The following is a 22,809-nucleotide window of genomic DNA, read 5'->3' on the forward strand; positions in this document are numbered from 1 at the left end:
ATTCTAATTTATTCTCTCCTTCTTCGCTCGCACAGAACTTATATCTTTTCTCAGACTTCTATTTCTATTCTTTATTTCGTGGGCATTTGTGTAGTTTAGGCACCGTACTAGAATAACAACTTTTGTAGAAAAAGAAAAGACATTTTCTAACCACTCCATACTTTCACCTAACGATTTAATAAAAAAAAAAGACATTTTCTAACCACTCCATATTTTCACCTAACGATTTAATAAAAAAAAAAAAGAAAAGACATTTTTAGCTGCTCCAGACTTTCACCTAACAATTTAATGGAGAAAAGACACTTTTCTAACTGTTATGGACTTTCACGTTGATTGAAAAAGATAAGATATCCCAGAATCTATTAATTTGGAAGCCTGTCCAAAACAATTATTTTCATGTATTATTTCCCTTTGTTTAATTATGTTTTCTCCTTTTAAGTATTTGTTTTGTTTTTGTTTCAGATTTTTTTACCTAATTAATAAAACGTTTTCAACGTAACAGTTGTTTTCGTTATGTTAATTTGAGTTTATCTGTCTTCCCAACGCACGCTTTCTGAAGTTTGACTGCTGGATGGTATTGTAGGTACCTGAAAGCAAGATTCTGAGGAATAACTGCCGCGAGTTCCAGAACATATATATATATATATATATATATATACACTGACATGACATAAAAGAATAGACACTAAGATAAATATATTTCCTAAGATTAATACGTATGCTTATTTATATTTACGGATAAGAACAGTGCTGAAATAACTTAGAATATCACATCTAATAACATTGAAGTATGCCACAAACTAAAGGAACATGAGAATTTCTACAAGGACGAATTGTGGATCAACATGAAGGAGGTTTTAGTCAATGCAAAATATCAGGAAATCTTTCAATACTACTATTTACTGTTAAAAGTGTGATCGTACAATTCACAAGAGAGGACAAAGAGTACACAAAATCTCATCCAGGTCGTCCTTAGCTCTCTGAAAGAACCTTGCATCTTGTGAAAAGAAATGTTGAAGAGAATCCTCAGTGCAAAGTCTCTGACACTGCAACACAAGCTGGTGTCAGTCCCAGAACAGCTATCAGGTATCTTCCCAAGCTGGGCTACAATGTTAGAGCTGCAAGAAGGAAACCTCTTCTTTGTCCTGCCAATATCAAGCGCAGAAAAGATTGGTCCTGGGAGATGGTGGACAGACCTATAATCTTTTGGACCAATGATTTGCACGGTTTTTATGGGTGTCTATTCTTTTCTGTTGTCTGTGTATGCATATATATATATATATATATATGTTAGAGTAGTGAGACAGCACTACTGCCAAAGGAAAAGTAAGACGTCTCCTTTCCTCCGAGAGACCCTTGAGCATGGTTGATCAGGGTAACATGAGGTCATAGAAAGCAGGTGACTGATGTTATATGAAAGCAAACAGAAATAATTCTGTTCATGGTTGTATTTCGTTGTGCTGAGCAGGATACCTCTGCATACAATGGCCAGAACAATCACGCAGTATAGGAATTGTTTGGACAGAAAGAAACTGCAACCTACTGTCTGTACAACTGTAAAGAAAGCTATGGCAATATATCAAACTCTTTATTCGAGAAACAGCGTGAATAGGGTTCTGAATTAGAACACCTCGCACGGTAATGATTATTATTATAGACAGGTGGCACCTGATCGTCTACTCTGACACTCAACAAAGAATAGCAGGAAGACTGCAAGAAACATACATTGACACCTGGGCACCATCAAAAAATGATGAACAACAATAAATCTCAGGAGAGAGATATATGGAGAGCCATAACCGTCAATGCCTGTATCAGGCAACACACCACTTGAATATATATATTCTGAATGGTGGCAGCAAGCATCAAAACATGCAAAGTTTTTCTACATAATTTTTTTGGCTTGATGAACGACATGCCTGTTTTTTTCTTTCTAAGGTAAATAAATTCCTGCTTTTTAAAGAGTCCACGATGAATATATTCAGTATTGACATGCTAATAACATTGATTCTACTTAACGAAACAGCTGCTGTAGAAAAAAATATATTGAATTTTGACACATTGAAAAAAATAAAAAATAAGATGAATAAAACTTTGGAATGTAGCTGTATTGTTATCTATCTATCTATCTATCTATATTTATATAAATATTCCATGTTTTTGTATTTCCAAATTCGTCAACATTTAAATTTTATTTTTAAATATACTACTATGTATATTTTAGATCTTTTTCTCATTTTGATTTTTGGAAATACAAAAAAATGAATAATCATTCTGTCCTATGCTATGTGACCAAGAACTGACTGATCAATGCTCTCTGGTCAGGAAGTTGATGATCATTTTATAATTATATAGCAAGGTGAACCTCAGTTTAAAATTTAAAATACTTTACTTTTTATTACTGAGTGATAGGTGGCTATGTTTTGTATATTTTTAATATTTGTTACGATTGTGAAATACATTTTTGACATTATGGAAATACCTTGTTCAATAAAAGTCGATTTTGTGTAGAGATCAGTTAAGCATCGGGTAAATACGGAACTTTTATTATCACTGGCGGCTTTCAGAGCAGCAGTTTCCATTTGTTTTACAATGCCAACCTAGAAAAGAGAGAAGAGAAAATATCAAATGTTACATCCCGCAGCCTATGATCGAAGATGGATCAAGCTAGTGAGTCTATGCGTGCATGTTCCCTGCCTAGGCATGGTGTGCACGGTTCTGTTCTTAGCTAGCTGAGTGAATGGGACCCTCCAACCCTGATAGGAAACCTCCAAGATGCCCACACCGATTTTTTCTTTTTCATCCCCGGCTACCCCAATAAGTGATTTTAGAGCAACTTCATATATCCCCCACAACCCCAGTTTCTTTGATCCTACCCAGAATTCAGCTCCATGAAGAGGGCGACCTGCTTGTTTTTGGCTCATACTAAGCCAGAAAACAGTGGGTGTTCTACCATTTAGAGGGGGTTAGGAGAGTCTTACTAATATTTTGTATTTACTTTTTAAACTCCCCCCCCCCATCCCAAAGCCAAGAAATAAAACAAATGATTTTTGTATAATTGTATGTTTACAAATTCTATTGTCTGTTTTAATAATAAAAAAAAAAAAACACGATATGATTCAGGAATCTTAACTAGGACAACCCCCAGTGTGCTTGAGGTCTTGTGGTGAATGAAAACTATGGCTAGGATCAAACATAGACCAACAAAAAGTACAGTGACGAGGATGACCATAGGCACTCCCCTCCCCAATTTTTGAGTGGTCTTGTGCCTAATTTTTTTGTTTTTCTTAATGTTTCTTGTACATTTCAGAAAATTAAAAATATATAACTCAAATGTGACAGAATCTAACCATGAGAAATGGTGAATGGGATTTTCCAAACCAGGAATGAAAAACAAGAACAACAAATTGCAAGAAATGAATTTTGTCTACTTTTATGATGGTTAATCACACAAATTTTACCAATGATTGACTGCTAAAATAACTCGCGTGCGGAAGGCGGAGATTTACGCTTGTTATGTGAAGTCATTTTAGTTTTAAACTTATTTGCTTTCACATTTTTAAACTTAAGGTAGATAACTTCTATTATGTTCTTCAATTTAAAATGAGTCGATCCCCTTGCTGATTTTTTATTTTTAAGTGTTTATTTTAAAAATACTTCATATTACCAGTCATCTGAGTCAGACTAAATCATTTTGTAAATAGATTGTAATTAACTATATTATATTATCAATAATATAGCACAACAATAAAAAATGATGGTCAAATTAAACTTTGCTTCTATTATGTTAGATAATTAGCATGTCAGAAGGGCGACATACCAGATGTGATCACAAGTTTACAATTACATTAAATGATTTTTGGCCTTTTGGTCAAGATCAAAGTGTAGTATCTGTTCCGGCAGATACTGCAAGCAAAGACCATATGTGGGGGCAACTCCACATATAAGACCTTGGTCAATGTAGGGCAACCCTTCATACCAATTGTCACTATCCAGCTCCCCTACTCCCCGGGGAGTTGGTCCCCATTTCCCCTTCACTCCTCACTTTAAAAATCGGCCTTGTGCCTAATTTGCTCAGTGGGGGAGCAAATAAATACCATCTGTTCTTCAGATGCTGCACTTAAGATAATTTGTACCAGTCAATGGAGGGGAAACCCTCTATACTGGGACAATTATTATTTTTGGTAACCAGAGTGCCCCCTTTTTGCCTACTTTTAGGGGAGCTGGTTTTTACCTCACATTAAAAACGGCCTTGTGCCTAATTTGCTCAGTGGGGGAGCAAATAAATACCATCTGTTCTTCAGATGCTGCACTTAAGATAATTTGTACCAGTCAATGGAGGGGAAACCCTCTATACTGGGACAATTATTATTTTTGGTAACCAGAGTGACCCCTTTTAGGGGAGCTGGTTTTTACCTCACATTAAAAACGGCCTTGTGCCTAATTTGCTCGGTGGGGGAGCAAATGGATGCCATCTGTTCCGGCAGATATTGCAAGCTATGACTAGCTATGACTAGCAAAGACCAGATGTGGGGGCGGCCCCACATGCCTGACCTTTAACCAGCTCCCATTTCCCACCTCTCGAGAGCTGGTCCCCTTTTTCCCTTCCCCTCCCTTCACTCCTCACATTAAAAATTGGCCTTGTGCCTAATTTGCTCGGTGGGGGAGCAAATAAATACCATCTGTTCTTCAGATGCTGCACTTCCATTTCTTGTTCTCTTTCGGTGGAGGAGCAGTCCTTCACGACTGAGACAATTTTTTATTTTTGTACCTTTTCTCCACGTTAAAAAAACGACCCTGGTGTCTAACTCTGTCCCGTGGGGAGGCATTGTAAATAGGTACATTAAATGATTTTTGTTTGCTTTTTCTTCTTTAGAAATGCATTAGGTTAACATGATCCTAAAAAATGTTACCCTGTAATATTTCATAGAATCATTATATTTCATGTTGAATCTTACATGTGTAATGATGAACGTTTTAATATAACATTCAATGACATTTTTAATATGATTTAATATAAGGTATAAATGGTGTAAGATGGAAGTTTAAAATGTGCCACAAGGAATATACAGATGTCTCTTAAACCATGTTTTTATTTTTTCATCTTGTTAAAAACGTGTGTGTGTTTTTAACAAGATAAAAAATATATATTATAAGAGTATTTTACAAATATATTTTCTAAAGTTTCATAAAAAAACATAGATTTTATATAAATTCTATAACTTTTCTTTCTACACAACACAAACATCACACAGACATTTAGTATATATATATGTGTGTGTGTGTGTATACATGTGCACAAACAAATAATGACAATGACAGACTCAAGCAAAGCGTACTCATATTTACAAACAACCACATATATAAACACATAAAAGATCAAAACTGTTATTACCTTATATCCAGCTGACACAAGACGTTTAACATGTATAAGTAAGCGATGTGTTGGGATGCTGGCTGTCATGAAATTGTGATCAGGGTTGCAAGTAATCTTTAAAACTTTAGCTGCAATCTGGAAGAAAAGAAAGTATATGTATTGCATTTTCATCCCAAACAAGGCACAGAACAACTTTGAATTAAAATTGAATACTATCTGGGACATAATTTGTAGGAGTACCATGTAGGGAGTTGAGCAGCATGATATGACATTACACTTGAACTTCTGCATGTCAGTACAGTCAGGGAAACAGGAATCCGCAAGGAAATTCCAAAGACTAGTAGTACTAGGGATGAAACTATTAGAGTAGAAGGCTTTCTTACATCTACGGATTTTTATTGCGTAGGGGTGGGATTTTGCTGCTTGTCGAGTTTGTCGGGGGTATTTACATTGAGAGGGTACAAGGGCTTGTAGTTTATCGGTGAATCCACGATTAAAATACTTGTAAAACAGGCAGAGGGATGCAATATTACGTCGGTCGGACAGTAATTGAAGCCTACCTGATAGTGCGGGACGTATTAAGTTGGTGACTCTCTTTTGAACCATGTCTAAGTGCGAGAGACTAGTAGCAGATGCACCAGCCCAAATGTGACAACAACACTCAACATGGGTGAATTGTGGCCATGTGAAAGTACAGGATACACTCAGGCATAAGTAACTTTCTAGCACAGTAGAGAGAGCCCACCTTCTTTGTAGCACCTTGGCAATGCACTTGATGTATCAGTTCCAACTCATGTTCCCCATGAACGTTAAGCTGAGGAGATTGAATGAAGTACTTTCAGGTAATGTATCATTAGCCATAGCTATTAGTGGTTGAGAAAGTTTCTTGTAATTATTGAAGGAAAGGAGATTAGTCTTGGCAACATTGAATGTGATCATCCATTCCACCCGAGACCAGAGGTCTTCTTCTAGGGTTTCTTCCATTGCCTTGTATACGTGTTCATTCATTTTCCCCTCATGCCTCTTATAGAGTATGGTGTCATCAGCAAATATGTCCATCTCAGATAATTTTTTCAGGAAGGTCATTTATGAATATCAGGAATAATAAAGGTCCAAGGATCGACCCCTGAGGTACACCCGCATTTATATCATTATTTTGATGTAGGATCATCAAGGACAATCTGGATTCTTCTCTTATTTAAGAAGGATTTAATTATGTTAAGTATTTGTCCAGTAATACCATATGATCTGATTTTCATGAGAAGACCATTGTGCCATACCCTGTTAAAGGCTTTAGATATGTTTATATTATTGCATTTTCATGCCATGGCCTCCCCTTCCTTATCCAATGCATGGTATACGTTTAGAGATTACAGTTAGGATATATGCAGGCTTGTCTAAACTATACTGTTGGTTGGACAGAAGTTAAGCATCTGTGAGGTGGTTGACTAGAGCTTGATTGATTATGGACTCAAATATTTTGGCAAAAAAGAGGGAGAAGACTAATGGGGCCATAATTTAATGAGTCAGTTCTTTTGCCAGAATTCTTGTAAACTGGTACTACAGAAGTGGAAAAAGCTTCATTAAGGCATTTGTTGGAGAGTAGACAATGCATTGTGGATGTGTTGTCAGCAGCTCCTATAACTCTCGCTTTTCCTAATTTGTCTCTCAATCCTCGTTTAGAATGAGTGATTTTTCTGAGAATAAACGCTATATTCTAGGTCGGCAGTATTTTTGCTGGGAATTCTGTTTCTTTGTCTATCCTTGTAACCATGTCACTAATAAGGGTGCTGGAGGTAAACATTTTTCTGGGCTGATGTTATCCGCTTGATAATTAAGGACCCAAACCTTGGACTACCCACTAAGGAGGCTGTCCTATCAGCAGGTGTAAAGTACTGGGGTATTGCCATTTGGTGAATGGATTCTGGACCATGCAGTAGCTTCTGGTTGGACTTCTCAATGCCATATTCATGAGTAATTGTTACAGCTTTATCTTATCTACAAAAAAAATATATGTATATGCACTTCTTTTTCTCCCTTACGTTCCCGCTCTGCTCTGCTCTAACCAAGTCTGTTGACTTATTCCACAAATCTTAAACCTCCATCATGTAATGTTTCCAGAAAGAATACACAATTAAACTCAGAACTCCAACTTCCAACGTAGACCCCCACTACCATGTCTCCTTCTTTAACATCAGGGGTCTACATTCGAACCTTCCAGAGGTTGAAATTCAATTACAGGAGACTAAACCAGACTTATTCTTCCTAAACGAAACTGGCATTTAACCGATTATTTCTCTAAATGTGTTCATAATTAAAGGATATTTTAATTTAACATCCAAACCCGACCCCCAAGATCGCCATGTTCATGGAATATGTGCCTACATTAAAGATGGGTTCCATGTGGTAGAGACATCTCCAGAGAAGATCCTAAATAACCCTATATGTTCTTTCAGATTGCATTTGCTCACACTACTGCGTTTACATTTGCCTTCCATTGCTCCCATAACAGCGGATTTACTATCTTTAAGAGCATATTTGAGAAAATTGACCATATCCTGTCTGCTCAGCCTTCAGCTAACATTCATATCTGTGGAAACTTCAATGTTCACAATGTAGAATGGTTAACTCACTCAAACAAGAGAGATGATGAGGGGAGGTTCTGTCACGATTTCTCCATTGCTTATGACCTTACTCAGATTGTTCCTGAGCCCACCCGTGTGCTTGACACTGATGGTCAGTATGCAAGTCTTCTAGACCTTTTTCTCACAACTTGCCCATAGCTATGTTCATCTTCCGTTCTGTCTCCACTGGGATCTTCCAACCACTTGGTTGTCTCAGTTAAGATAAAAACAAAATGTAATAAGTCCTTCGACATACATTTCCATCGATACTCTATGCCTGACGGAGATAGCTTTCATACATTTATATCAGATCTACCTCAGCGTTCCATGTTTAAAAAGAACATAGTATCAGACCTGACAGAATGGTTAATTGTAGGTATAGACTGCTTCATATCCTGAAAAAAATTCCAGCAAAAACCTAACAGCCAGCCATGGTTCTCTCTGGAATGTGCTCCTGCCACTGCGCACAGAAATCACTCTTTCCATTGTTTCCAACGTAACAGATGTACTGAGACTAAAGCCACATTCAGAACTGTCAGAAACCACTGTAAAAGAGTAGTAAAGAATGGGCTCAAATCAAGTTATTAAGTTAGATTTATGTCTGAGGAACCTATACCTAAAATTTCAAGTGTTTAGACCCAAAATTGGCGGAGAAGTTTGATAGAGTTCTCAAAGGACAAATTGTTGAACTTTGACCACTTAACAGCCAAATTTCTGGCCAAAAACCAATCACAAAGCTTTTCCCAAATCTCAGTACCCTGTATATCAAATTTCGAGTCTGTATGCTTAAAATTAACAGAGTTATTGCGTAGAGAATGGTACACAGACACACACACACAGACACGTTCACTTTTATAGATATTAAATAGCACAGACAACTCTTGCTTGTTTTTCTTGTAATCCTCCTTTTCTCTTTGTCGGACCATTTTCCGAATGTTTTTTTCGAGTGAAAAAAGAAATTTCCCAAAATTGCGAACGTGTTCAACCTCCATTGAGTTGTCTGTGCTATTTAATGAAACGTGCATAAAAGAAAAAAAGCTGCCTAAAAATACTAATTTTATATATATATATATATATATATATATATATATATATACACACACATGAGCAAAAAAAAAAATGGGCCAAGAGTGAAAGAAGCAAGAAATCGATTTTTCAATATTTTTCCATGAATTTTTGTTAATTTTAACTGAAAATTTCTATTTTGTAGATCATTATTATTATAGCATATAATAATAAGTGCAAAAATTAATCCTAAAATTGTTAAGACCACATCTTGGCGAGGATATGAAAAACCGCATTGCAAGATTTAGGCGGTCCAAAATGATTTACAAGCAGATTTTTGATATTTAAAGAAAAGAAAAGGTGAAAACATCTCTTTCTGCAGTGAATCGAATTAGTAAAAGATGCGAAGTCGAATGCTTGGTAAAAGCAAAATCTGGATCTGGTCGCCCTAGAGCATCCACTTTTAAGGATGACCACAGGCTTAAATTAACTGTTTTAAGGGATTGAAAGAAAACTTATGTTGACCATAGTAAAAAATTCAAAACAGGGGCTGGAAATTCTCTTTCTAGATATACAATATCTAGACGAATGAAAGAAATGGGATTTTCTTCTAAAAGGTGTGCAAAGAAGCCATTTTTATCTAAGAAGAATATCAATGATAGAAAGAGATTTTTCTTGTGTTATGGCAAGAAAGATACAGACTGGTTCAGGAATGGTTTCCAGTTAGATAGAATTAAGAATTTGTCTTGTTATTGATGTTCCCGATTCCCGAATGGTGCAATCGACGGTGCAATCGAAGAACTGGAGAAAGATTTTCGATTTAAACCCAATTGAGAATATTTGGTCCATAATATCTCGAGCATTGGCTGAAAGAACTTTTTCGAACAATGACAAACTGTGGGAACTGTGCAAAGCGAATGGAATAGCATCTCCTCTTCACAGTGTTCCACTTTGGTTGAGAGCTTGTCTAAAATGTTGATCTTATAAAGAAATCAAAAGGGAATGCGATTCCATCCTAAGCATTTATTAAAGTAAATGTCTTGTTCTATGTGATTAGTCTTGTTTAAGTTTCCCTGTTCAATTGTTCTTTATTCAATATAGATTTTAGTGCTATATATATATATATATATATATATATATATATATATATATATATATAACTACTTCATTTACTCACATAAGATTAATATACGAAAGTATAGATTTATGCGTAAACTTAAAGTATTTACTTCAAAAATGCTCAATGCGTAGGTAGAGCTAGTTAGTAATTTATAAAATACATATGGCGACTAAGCCACACTGAACACTCGGCGTTTCATCCACTATAGGATTCGTCTACACCCTATTTGCGAAAGTCAGTGAGACATGGAAAATCATTATGTTTCATATAGATTTTGGATTTCTGTAAAAGATGGAAATACCTATAGTTGACCAGAACTTATGCATTTTGGGACCAGTCCAATTTTCAATTTTGTAAATCCTCTCTATCTGACCCAAAGTATACCCCTATTTTCTGAGATGCAACTATAAATCGTACTCTATATGAATTCTCGATGTAGCTTTCATAGAACAAGGATACCAGGAATCCTGATAAGCAACAACTATATATTCACCAGTTGATGGTAATTTTTGTCATTTCTATTCTGTTGTTTTACTGAAAATTCAATTATGTAAACAAAGAAATAAAACAGTAATTTTTTACCTTGTTTCCATCTTAACATTTAAAATGTTTACTTCTATAGGTTTTAGGGTATGCTGAAAACGAATATCGCATTTAAATTTTCTGCAGATGAGTAGTTTTCAGGATATTAAGCAATGTCATTGCTGGTGGCCATCTTAGTACGCACGAGCGTGCAAACGCACTCCCGAGAAACTATGTGCAAATGTGCATACCAAGATGGCCACCAGACATAACCTAAGAAATGACATTGCTTAATATCCTGAAAACTACTCATTTGCAGAAAATTTAAATGTGATATTCGTTTTAAGCATAATATCTGGAAAGCTACTTATTATTATTTAAATGCGATATTCGTTTTCAGCATACCTGAAAACCTTCAGAGGTAGTCATTTTAAAGAAAAATGTTTAGTTGGAAACAAGGTAAAAATTTACAAAATGCATCACAATGAAATTCTTTGTCGAACTGCCTAATTATTATCGTTATTTAGATATCCTTAGCTAAAAAAAATTACAGATTTGAAAAAATGGTTCTGGCAATGAGTTAAAAAATATTTTTAAATTATACAAAATATTACTAGAAACCCACCCAATAAATGTCACGCGAAAATTTATTGGTTGTGTTTCTAACATTATTTTGTATATTTTTAAGTCATTGTCGAGATTTCAAAGACATGAGATACCATGTGGCTATTTTTCTTGTGCTTGTGTAACACCTGACATTAATTTTCCAAATAAACATTTTACATTAAATAAATACACTAAAATCTATCCAACTAGGTAGAAGAGTAACTTATTTTGCCTTTGGTAATATTTATTTGGGTGCTTATGCACTTATGATACTGTGCTATTTTTTCAAGTAGTATTTACAAGTTAAATTCCAGTTTCACAATATCTTTTTTTTTTATTTAATTGTTAGGTGAAAGTACAGAATAGCTAACAAAACACCCTTCCATACCCATGTTAAGAATGGGTTTCTATGGTTTCCGTTCTGCTAGATCTACAGCAGATGTGCTTACAGTTATATCTTATAGGATTAGCAAATCTCTCGACAGAGGCAACCTTTCTAGGGCAATTGCTCTTGACATATCTAAGGCCTTTGATAGGGTATGGCATAAAGGTTTACTTCACAAGATCTCTAGCTATGGTATAGCTGGAAATGTCTTCTCAATTATTAAATCATTTCTTTCTGATAGGTTCATAAGAGTAGTAGTTGAGGGGCAAAAATCAGAAGTTCACAGTATTAATGCTGGTGTCTCTCAGGGGTCCATCCTGGGCCCAACTCTTTTCCTGATCTACATTAATGATCTTTCAAATCACATCCTTACATCATTTGTAGACATCTATGCTGACGACACTACCATTTATGGTAGCACATCTAAGACAGTAAATGACCAAGTTCTTTCTGATTCTCTCTCCTCTGATCTTGAGTACGTGGTACAATGGGGAAAGGAGTGGCTGGTTACTTTTAGTGCATCTAAAACCAAGCTTCTCTCTTTACATCATCAACATTCTGATCCACATCTGGAATAAATTGAAATGAATGGCTCTTGTATTGGGGAGGCTTCATGTTTTGACAAACTTCTGGGCTTGACCTTTACTCCCAATCTGAAATGGAACACATATATTAAATCTATTGCCAATGTAGCTGGGAAAATGGTAGGATCCTTCTACCGCCCCAGTAGATGTCTCACTCCTAATGCAATTCTCTACCTATATAAAAGCCAGGTACGGCCAATGATGGAGTACTGCTGCCACATCTGGGGTGGAGCTGTTAGAAGAAGCTTATCCTGCTTTGATAGAGTTCAAAATATGTGGCTTAGTGGGGGATGCCCTTTTCTCTTCCATAAAACCACTTTCTCACAGAAGAGACATTGCGAGCCTGACTCTGTTTTATCATTATTTCCATGGCAGGTGCTCGTCTGAGCTTCAATTTATGCCCCCCCCCAAACTTTCACAAAAAACACTCGTCTAGCCAAAACCACTATCAATCATTTCCCACATTTTTTATCTGTGCCTAAACCTAGATGCAGATTCCATGAACAAAGCTTCTTTCTTAAAACTGCACACCTGTGGAACTCTCTTCCGTTTACTTGCTTTCCAGCTGACTACAATCTGATTGTCTTCAAGACCAATGTAAACAAGTTCTTGATGAACCGTCCCCCTAAGTAATCCAATTAATAAATTCTACTATTTATGTTTACTACGCCATAATCACATTGACTTATGTATACCCATTAACCTCTATCTTTGAGTGGCCTCTTGGCCTTGGTAAGTGGTGATACCTGTGTCAAAAAAAAAAAAAGTAATAACATTATTATTTCAGCATGGTAGCATAAGTGCATAAATACCTTTCGTTATATTTTTGTTTTTTTTTACCACAAAAAACACAATCCTACCTTAAGTACAAGTAAGAAGTTATAAATAGCATGATAACAAAAACGCATGTACTTAGTATTTTTTGTTGTTTTTTAACGCTTTTTTTTAGTACATGTGTACCAAAAATGTTAAAAACAACAAAATAGTATTGTTTGAAAATAAAATTTGAAAAACTTGAAAATAATTTTTTTAAATTGACAAACTCAGAATAAAAAATGACTAGTCTAGTAAAACGAACGCAGAAAAACAGTTTTCTATTTTTAAGAGAATACAAATGAAACTCATTAATGCACTGGCTATAGTCAGCTCAGCGCTGGTCAACGCATTAGCAAGCCGTTTTTCTATTAAGCGGATTTAAATTTCCAGAAAAGATAACATTTTAAAGAAATTTCCACATTCTTTTCCCTTCAGACTCTTTTGGTATTCTCCTCGATTTTATATATTCTTATATCTCGGCACATTTCTTTCAGGACTTTAGGCAAATTTTTATTTTATCTGTGTTTGCGATCCCAAAGTACACTCCTCCCATATTGTATATATACATTTGTTTTTTTTTTGTGTGTTGATATTTATATTATAAACCCTTTTTTTTTTATTTATTTAAAAATAAAATACAACTTTGTTATATATGGATTATGGAATTTCATTGATCTGAAAAAGGTCTAGCTAATTTGCATATTCTTTTAAACGTTCATCTAATATATAAAAGGTAAAATGGGCGTTTTTGTTCATGAAAGACTTTTTGCGTTGGGGTTCTCGTGTCGGTTAGATTCTAAGAGAAGTTTTCTTATACTTCCTAGATTATAATATCTCAGATTTGAAAACAGACGTCGTCTCTTTTTTTTTTTTTTTTGATCGACTTTTAAAAAATTCTCTCCATCCTGTTCTTTCCTGTGTGTGTTTATCTTTTTCGTATAAATAAAGCGAAACTGATCAAAGGAAATATGAGCGCCTCTTAGTCTTCCGGGCTGGGATGTTTTGAAGGCAATTATGTTTGATCAATGTGAGGGAAACCCTTCATATCAGACAATTGCTATTCATTTGGACACTGCCAAAGTTCCCCCTTTTTGGGAGGAGCTGGTTTTCCCCAACATCGTGGGAAACAAATATGGCAGAAAACTGAAAGCTTCACTGGCCTACAGCCAGATTTAAGTGATTTTGCTATCCGTTATGGCATAATAATTGACACTGCTAAATTTGAACGCTTTGCACTTTCGTTCGCGTCACGGGTTTGAGCTTGCCTGCATACTACCACATTTTTTTTTTTTTTGCTCAACACACACCTCAAAACAACCGAGCAACGCCGAAACCCAGGTTAGTTTTAATTAATTCCCTATTAGTTTTTTCGGTTTTCTAATGGGATGATCATCTTTAGTTAACTATTACGTGTAATTATATTCATGCAGATATTTTACATGATTTATACTTGCGTAATATTTGTGTAAAAAGTTTATAGTAAACACAAACCTCTTTCTATATATATATTTATGTATGTATATATATATTTGTTTAAAAAATTTTACCTACCAAACTCCTATCAGTTTTTAGTCTACAGACATGAAACTTAATATATAGGATATTCGAACCCATGCAAAACTTTATATTTGGGTTTTAGCCGGGGAAAATCGGTGCAAAAGTGTGAAAATTATAAAAATGGAATTTGCCAGGTAATGGTCGAATGATGGCATTATGAATATGCATGCATAACGTAATAGCTATTGGTTCATGTTTTAATTTTTAGTCTTGCAGCAAACATGTCTTCATAGCTCAGGTATTAACGTCACAGGAAAAAGTAAATCGTAAGCTAAACATTTTGGTTTCGATTCTCGGTGATGGCACTCAAGTCATTTTTTTTCTTTTAACTTTTAAATTATTACTATACAATGAGTCCAATATAATATGATAATAAATACGAAATCTGCATTAATCATATTTAAGCATATTTTATGACCAAACAATACTGGGCGGCCTGCTAATATATATATAGTATGGTATGAAATATGAAAATATATTCATGCAATTAGCTACACAGAGGCGTTCATGATTCATCCTTGTAGGGAATCATCAAACTAAGTGCATACACTTAGCTTGATGATTCCCAATGGGCATGTAACACGGATGCCTCTGTGTAGCTTAATTGCCATATCTATATTTTCATACCTTACTACCTGTCTCTACTCACATATTGAGCACAGTTGAAGCAAATATTGAAAATCTATACATATCATATCTCCTTATAATATTATAAGAGTATACATGAAATAATATAAAGACCAATTCCTAAGATATTCACAAATGAGGCTACAGTTGCACTGAAAGATCCAAAGTTTCGGTACCACCTGGGGTCTCTTGCCTATCTCGTATTTAATGTCAACAAGGAGGTGGTGTTATAGGTAATGAACTTTTTTTCTGATGTTTTTGAATGTTGGTTTCAAACGTGGCAGCAATTCCTACATATTTTCGAAGAATTTTTTAGTACAGTTGGATGATTTTTAACAATTAAATTCATGAGAAAGACATGTAGTGGTACTTGTATAGTTTAATCAAGACATTAAGAAATGAAAATATCAAAAAAAAAAAAAAGGTTATATTGCACGTATTCATTATGGAACGAAGTTCTCCAAAAAAAAATTTCACTTAATTTCATCAAGTAGTTTTTTTTGTTTTTTTTTACAGCGAAAAAACAATTTGTTATGATACCGAGCAAAATGTTTGATTTTTAGGAAGAAAAGCTAGTATTAAAGATGGGGAAGGAGTGTCGGTGCTTTACATTGAGTTATGTCTCTGTGGTGTGTTCAACAAATTCCATAATGGCTGACTTCAACGCGCTCTCATAAGAACGTGTTTTTCCGCTGTAAAAACAAAACTACTTGATCAAATTAAATTAAATTCTTTTTCTCGGAGATCTTCAGTCCAAAACGGATACATACAATATAACCTTTTTTGCTATTTTCATTTTTGAATGTTTTAATTAAACTGTACAAGTACCCGTGTAGTTTTTATCAAAGGATGTCATATAGCAAAAGATCAAGTACATAGGGCCCGAGCAAAGCCGAACTGAACTGCTAGTATAAACTACAAAATAAACGAAAAAATAACAACAAACCTAATTAAAAGGTACCTAAACCTATCAAACAGAACAAAAGATTAAACTAATAATATCTATATATCTATAAAAGTGAAATTGTGTGTGTGTGTGTGTGTGCATTTCTCTATCAAACTACTCTGTCAATTTTCAGTCTACAGACTTGAGATTTGATATAAGGGATATTAAGATTTGGGACAATCTTTTTAATTGGTTTTTGGCCAGAAATTTGGCTGTTAAGGGGTCAAAGTTCAACGATTTGACCTTTGAAAACTCTACTAAACTCCTCAGCCAATTTTGGGTCTAAACACTTAAAAGTTTAGATGCAGCTTACTTGAACATGGATCAAACTTTTTAATTTGATTTGAGCCCAAAACAATAATGGTTAAGGAGTCAAAATTGAGGTCAAGCCAATTTATGGTGTAAAGATTTGAAATTTTACATAAAGTGTATTCAGACACAGGGCAAGCTTTTTAATCGGCTTTTGGCTGAAAATTTGGCTGCCAAGGAGTCAAAGTTCACAAGACTTGACCTTTGCAGTCTCTAGCAAACTATTCAGCTAATTTTGGGTTTGAACTTTTGAAATTTTACATAAAGAGTATTCAGACATGTAGCAAGCTTTTTAATCAGTTTTTGGGAGAAAATTTGCCTGCGAAGAGGTTAAAGTTGAAAGAGTTGACCTTTGCAGAGTCTACCAAACTTCTCCACCAATTTTGGGTCTAAACACTTAAAATTTTAGATGTAGGTTACCTAGACATTAGTCAAAATTTTAACTATATATATATATATACATATGCACATAAAATTATGAACAGTACTTACGGCCTGAGCAAAGCCGGGCTGAACTGCTAGTATTATACTAAATTTAAAACCTCCAATCTAATAATTAAACTAATAACACCACACTAAACCAAACTAATTTAGTATTTGAATTTAAATGCCCCTTTGAAGAATGTCTCCAAACTCACTTAAAGATCATATAATGCATACATCGGCCACACGATAACAACACTCTCCCAACGATTAACTTACCACTTAGTAGATAATAGAGCCATCAAACGACACTTAACCTCTCACAACAAAAACCTACAATCATCCAAGATAAGAAATATTCTAACAATACCAAAATTAGATATCTTAACAACTGCACACGACGACTTAAATTACTCAAAGCTATACTAATTAAAACACTACAGCTTCTTATAAACTATATACTAACTATATTCAACATTTAATAATAAATAAATAAATAAAATATAAACAAAAACATAAAATAAGAAAATAAAATTGAAAAGTATTCAACCCTACTCACCAACCTACCTATATAACCAATATAAAATAAAATAGAATGAACTATAAATACAACCAAGCCTCGATAAAGAACAACAACAACTACTCCTGAGGATGATCAGAAGTACCAATGGAAAGTGCTAGAGAATATGGCTGAACAACAACCACTGAGTGTCATATTATATAACCTACCAGTCGAAATAAGAAAGACCACTAGGCGAAAAGAAAAGATTACCAACAAAATTGGAAAAAAACAAACTCAGCCATGTTTAATCAGACATGCATATATATATACATATATATATATTAAAACTGATAATCTTTCTTGCTCATTACATTGCCCTATTTGCAATTCCTTGGGTAGAAAGGTTTTCAATGCATTGTACAAGAAACCTCAATATTTTTTATATATAACCATTGGCTTAAAAGTTTGCTTTCTTTTATTTAATGGTCATTTGAATTAGCAGTTCAAAACGTTTTTGAAGCAATTCATTATTTTTGGAATTGGAGACAGAGTTTGATCATTTGACTATCAACTCTACTGAGACATTTTCATTGTGTATATCACCTTTTTAATTGAATTCTGTAGATTTCTTTCATTAAAACAAAACAAAAATGGCTGAATTCACAAAGTCTTAAAAAACACACTTTTGTCTTTAAAATCAAAATGCTATAAATAATACAGAGTGACCCCTCCTCCTCCTCAAAGAAATGACACTCATAGAATCGTTAATAAAATCAAATTCATAATCATTTCTGCAATTCAACCATATTTAGGACAAATAAAATTCCATCAATGATTGACTTGTCAACCAAGTTTCAGTTATAAATGTCCAACATTCTTTGATTTATTGTCATTCAATGTGGTGATTGTTTCATCAGTAGGAGTGAGAATAAACGAACTTCACATTCATCAGACTTTCACTTTTCAGAATTTTATCTCAAAGAAAATATAAAAAAATCCCCAGACTATTCCTGAACTGAAGACGGCTATCACATCCAAAATCATGGCAATGCCAAAGCAGAAGAGTGTGTCAGAATTATTGACACATTTTGTATGCAGATTGAATGTGTTAATCATTGAATGGTGATAAAACAAAAATGGACTTTCATAACTGATTTTGTACCAAGTTGGATTGAAGAACGAATTGTGAATTTTATTAATGATTCCATGAGTCAAATTTTCACCGATATAAACACAAAAAATTGTTGAATTTTCAAACTTGAAAATTCAACAAACTAACTTAATTCTAAACTAAAACTTTATTAGTCAATTTTCAGGTTTTTTGTTGTACTATTTAGAGATTTTCTAGAATCAAAATCATGTAATGGATTTTTATCCAAATTAGAATATAAATATATATAAATCAATCAAATTCTAAAAATTGAAGTTTAATAGTTTCATATCTTGATTTTAATGATTTTAAAGAGGCATAAAAGTGGTGCAAAACTGCTTTGCTTGCCCTGAGACTTGCATTCTTCTAGTTATAAATAAATTATTTCTAGTGGAAAAATATTTCTTAAGAATATTTTAAAATATCAGAAATCGAAGATGAATGTTTTGTCTACCGATTCCACAGTTCTGTTTAGAACTCACCTCAGCATCATCTCCAAAAAATCGATACTTATAACCACATTCTATAAAAAGTATTGTGTTGGGATGTTCAGCCTTGAGAGTGACCACTTGCTGTTCTAAAGGCGTATATTTAACGCTAGTTGTCAGCTTTTTGCTCTGTGATACACCATCAGCTGATGATTGGGTTGATTTCCTGAAAGGCTTTTCTTCAGTTTTTTTTGTGCACACAACTTCCTCAGACTCCATTTCGCAATCAGATTCCTGAGTTGTGTTCTCCTCTGATTTGTAGCAGACATTAAAATCTTCCGAAATTTTTGTTTGAAACTTTGTCTTTAGATCTTCCAGGTCAAAATCTCTTTCCTGCAATGAACAAACTGAAAAGCCATCCAATCTCAAACGGGTAGCATCACTGAGACCAATGTTGAAATTGTGTTTGGAACTTGATCTTGGTTTTTTGCTCTCACTTGATGGTGATCGGGTGACATCTTTAGATTGTGATGTGGGAGGTATTTTCCTTTTCTTATCATTCTTTGCACATCCATCATCTTTTTCCTGTGAATATATATAATGATCAATTTGAGGAAGCAGACAACAAAATTGGAAAATGTCTTCAAACAAAAAAAATATTTGCAAAGATAATCGTAAAGAATGAAACAAAATCCAATAAAAAATAACTTTGTTAATATGTCCATTTCAAATGAACTTTGTTAATATGTCCATTTCAAATGAACTTTGTTAATATGTCCATTTCAAATGAACTTTGTTAATATGTCCATTTCAAATGAACTTTGTTAATATGTCCATTTCAAATGAACTTTTTTAATATGTCCATTTCAAATGAACTTTTTTAATATGTCCATTTCAAATGAACTTTTTTAATATGTCCATTTCAAATGAACTTTTTCAGCTACTGAATAATTCCAACATTAAAAACTAATTTTAAATGATATTTTGAAAAAGAAATGTCTTAAATAGAAGAACTTAGTCACACATTTGAAAATATTTTTTCATAAGTTTAATTTAAAAATTTAGAAAATAAATAATTTTAATAATCTTTCATTAAATGTTTAAACTCATTTTTTTTTTTTAGACTTCCGTTATTAAAGCAACTTTCTCGAAGAAGACTGTGTTTTTTCTTTTTATTTTGCTTGCAGTATTAACCCTGAATGGTTGACCCCTTGCAATGAGAAAAAAGGTATACATACACCAGATGTCTTCTTTGAAAAAATTGTTTTAACAACAAATATTCTCAGAAAAAAAAATTTATAATATTTGGTTTTCTAAATTTTCAAATTAAATGGCTCAAATGTTTTAACGGGGAGTACAATCTTCAATGTGAATATTCAGTGTCAAGTTGATTAGCATTAAACCATAAACAGAGGATTAAGTAGCTCTAAAGGATTTGTTTTTTGCTAATAAATGTTGCTTTTTCAACGAAACTATTTTTACTTCTTATAAAGAATGTTGCTTTTTCAACAAAACTACTTTTACTTTTTATAAAAAATGTTGCTTTTTAAACAAAACTACTTTTACTTTTTATAAAATTGTTGTTCTTTCAACAAAACTTTTTACTTTTTATAAAAAATGTTGCTTTTTCAACAAAACTACTTTTACTTTTTATAAAATTGTTGTTCTTTCAACAAAACTATTTTTATTTTTTATAAAAAATGTTGCTTTTTCAACAAAACTATTTTTACTTTTTATAAAAAATGTTGCTTTTTCAACAAAGCTACTTTTACTTTTTATAAAATTGTTCTTTCAACAAAACTTTTACTTTTTATAAAAAATGTTGCTTTTTCAACAAAACTATTTTTACTTTTTATAAAAACTTTTGCTCTTTCAACAAAACTACTTTTACTTTTTATAAAAAATGTTGCTTTTTCAACAAAGCTACTTTTACTTTTTATAAAATTGTTGCTTTTTCAACAAAACTACTTTTACTTTTTATAAAAAATGTTGCTTTTTCAACAAAACTTTACTTTTTATAAAAAATATTGCTTTTTCTACAAAACTACTTTTACTTTTTATAAAAAATGTTGCTTTTTCAACAAAACTATTTTTACTTTTTATAAAGAATGTTGCTTTTTCAACAAAACTACTTTTACTTTTTATAAAAAATGTTGCTTTTTCAACAAAACTTTTACTTTTTATAAAATTGTTGTTCTTTCAACAAAACTTTTTACTTTTATAAAAAATGTTGCTTTTTCAACAATACTACTTTTACTTTTTATAAAATTGTTGTTCTTTCAACAAAACTATTTTTATTTTTTATAAAAAATGTTGCTTTTTCAACAAAACTATTTTTACTTTTTATAAAAAATGTTGCTTTTTCAACAAAGCTACTTTTACTTTTTATAAAATTGTTCTTTCAACAAAACTTTTACTTTTTATAAAAAATGTTGCTTTTTCAACAAAACTATTTTTACTTTTTATAAAAACTTTTGCTCTTTCAACAAAACTACTTTTACTTTTTATAAAAAATGTTGCTTTTTCAACAAAGCTACTTTTACTTTTTATAAAATTGTTGCTTTTTCAACAAAACTACTTTTACTTTTTATAAAAAATGTTGCTTTTCAATGAAACTTTTTACTTTTTATAAAAAATGTTGCTTTTTCAACAAAACTTTACTTTTTATAAAAAATATTGCTTTTTCTACAAAACTATTTTTACTTTTTATAAAAACTTTTGCTCTTTCAACAAAACTACTTTTACTTTTTATAAAAACTGAAAAAAGAATCTTTTTAAAATTAAAAAAAATGCTTAAAAGGAGAAAAATTAGAATCTCCTTTTCATTGTCGAAGTAAAAGCCAAATGAAATTGTTTTTAATAAATATTTAAGGAATATTATTTCATATATAATACTTTAACATAGAAGAATTAGTAATTTTCATTTAAAATTCATTACAGTATTAATTCAACAAAATTAAAAAATCATTTAATGATTTTTAATAAAAGAAATTTTTTTAGAATTACAATCACTATTTGTTACAATTTGAAGATTTTCAAGAGGAGCATTTCTTGTTTCGCTGTAGACAGATGCATCATGCAAAAATTAGTTATTTTCAAATAATAGCAAGTAGGATTTCCCTTAAATGTTGAACAAAATTTTATTTCTGTACTTATGAGGAGACTTGTTAAACTCTAGAAGTGTTTATAAAAAAATCACTTCAAAAAATAGACTTTGGCTAAAATATTTAAATAAAATGTTCAAATTTTTAGAATTTGATTGATTTATATATAGTATGAATAAATAGAATTTAAAGAATTCTTTATGCTTTTTTGACATTATAATCACCACAACTGATAATTATGGTTGATGATTTTATGGAATTTACTTGATGATGATGATGATGATGATGATGATGATGATGATGATGAGGAGGAGGAGGAGGAGGAGGAGGAGGAGGACAAAAACATACCCTACATTAATCTGTGGAATAAATGATAGTCACAAGGGCATATTCACAGCATGATGGGTACCGTGCAGTATGATGGGTAGCATCCTCTAATCCCCTTCCAACATTTTTTGACATCTTCTTTACCTTGTTCCTGTGCTATGCATTCCATGAGTCAGAGGACAGTATCTTCTTCCACACTAGGAGTGACAGCAGCCTATTCAACCCTGTCCATCTCTAAGTGAAGACGAAGCTCCATCAAGTGCTCATTAGAGAGATGCAGATGATGCAGCTCTCACTGATCACTCTGAGAAAGGTCTTTAACAAATTATCTCCTACTTTGTGAACGCATGCACAGAGTTTGCCTTTATAACTACCTGAAGAAAACCAACATTATGAA

General features: G+C 32.9%; 1 protein-coding gene across 2 annotated transcripts in view; it reads right to left on the minus strand.

The window, feature by feature from the left end:
- Nucleotides 1-22,809, minus strand: part of LOC145246801 (DNA mismatch repair protein Msh3-like) — an 89,859-nt gene that overhangs the window by 58,187 nt on the left and 8,863 nt on the right. For both annotated transcript variants that reach the window (XM_080108602.1, XM_080108601.1), the window contains exons 2-4: nt 19,036-19,566; nt 5,396-5,512; nt 2,483-2,600 (exon numbers count right to left, since the gene is read on the minus strand). In XM_080108602.1, coding sequence (XP_079964728.1) covers nt 2,483-2,600; nt 5,396-5,512; nt 19,036-19,566 — 766 coding nt within the window. The remainder of the gene's footprint in view (nt 1-2,482; nt 2,601-5,395; nt 5,513-19,035; nt 19,567-22,809) is intronic.

This window comes from Euprymna scolopes, chromosome 24 (assembly GCF_053919585.1).
Source record: "Euprymna scolopes isolate OS-2025 chromosome 24, ASM5391958v1, whole genome shotgun sequence".
NCBI classification, from domain to species: domain Eukaryota; kingdom Metazoa; phylum Mollusca; class Cephalopoda; order Sepiida; family Sepiolidae; genus Euprymna; species Euprymna scolopes.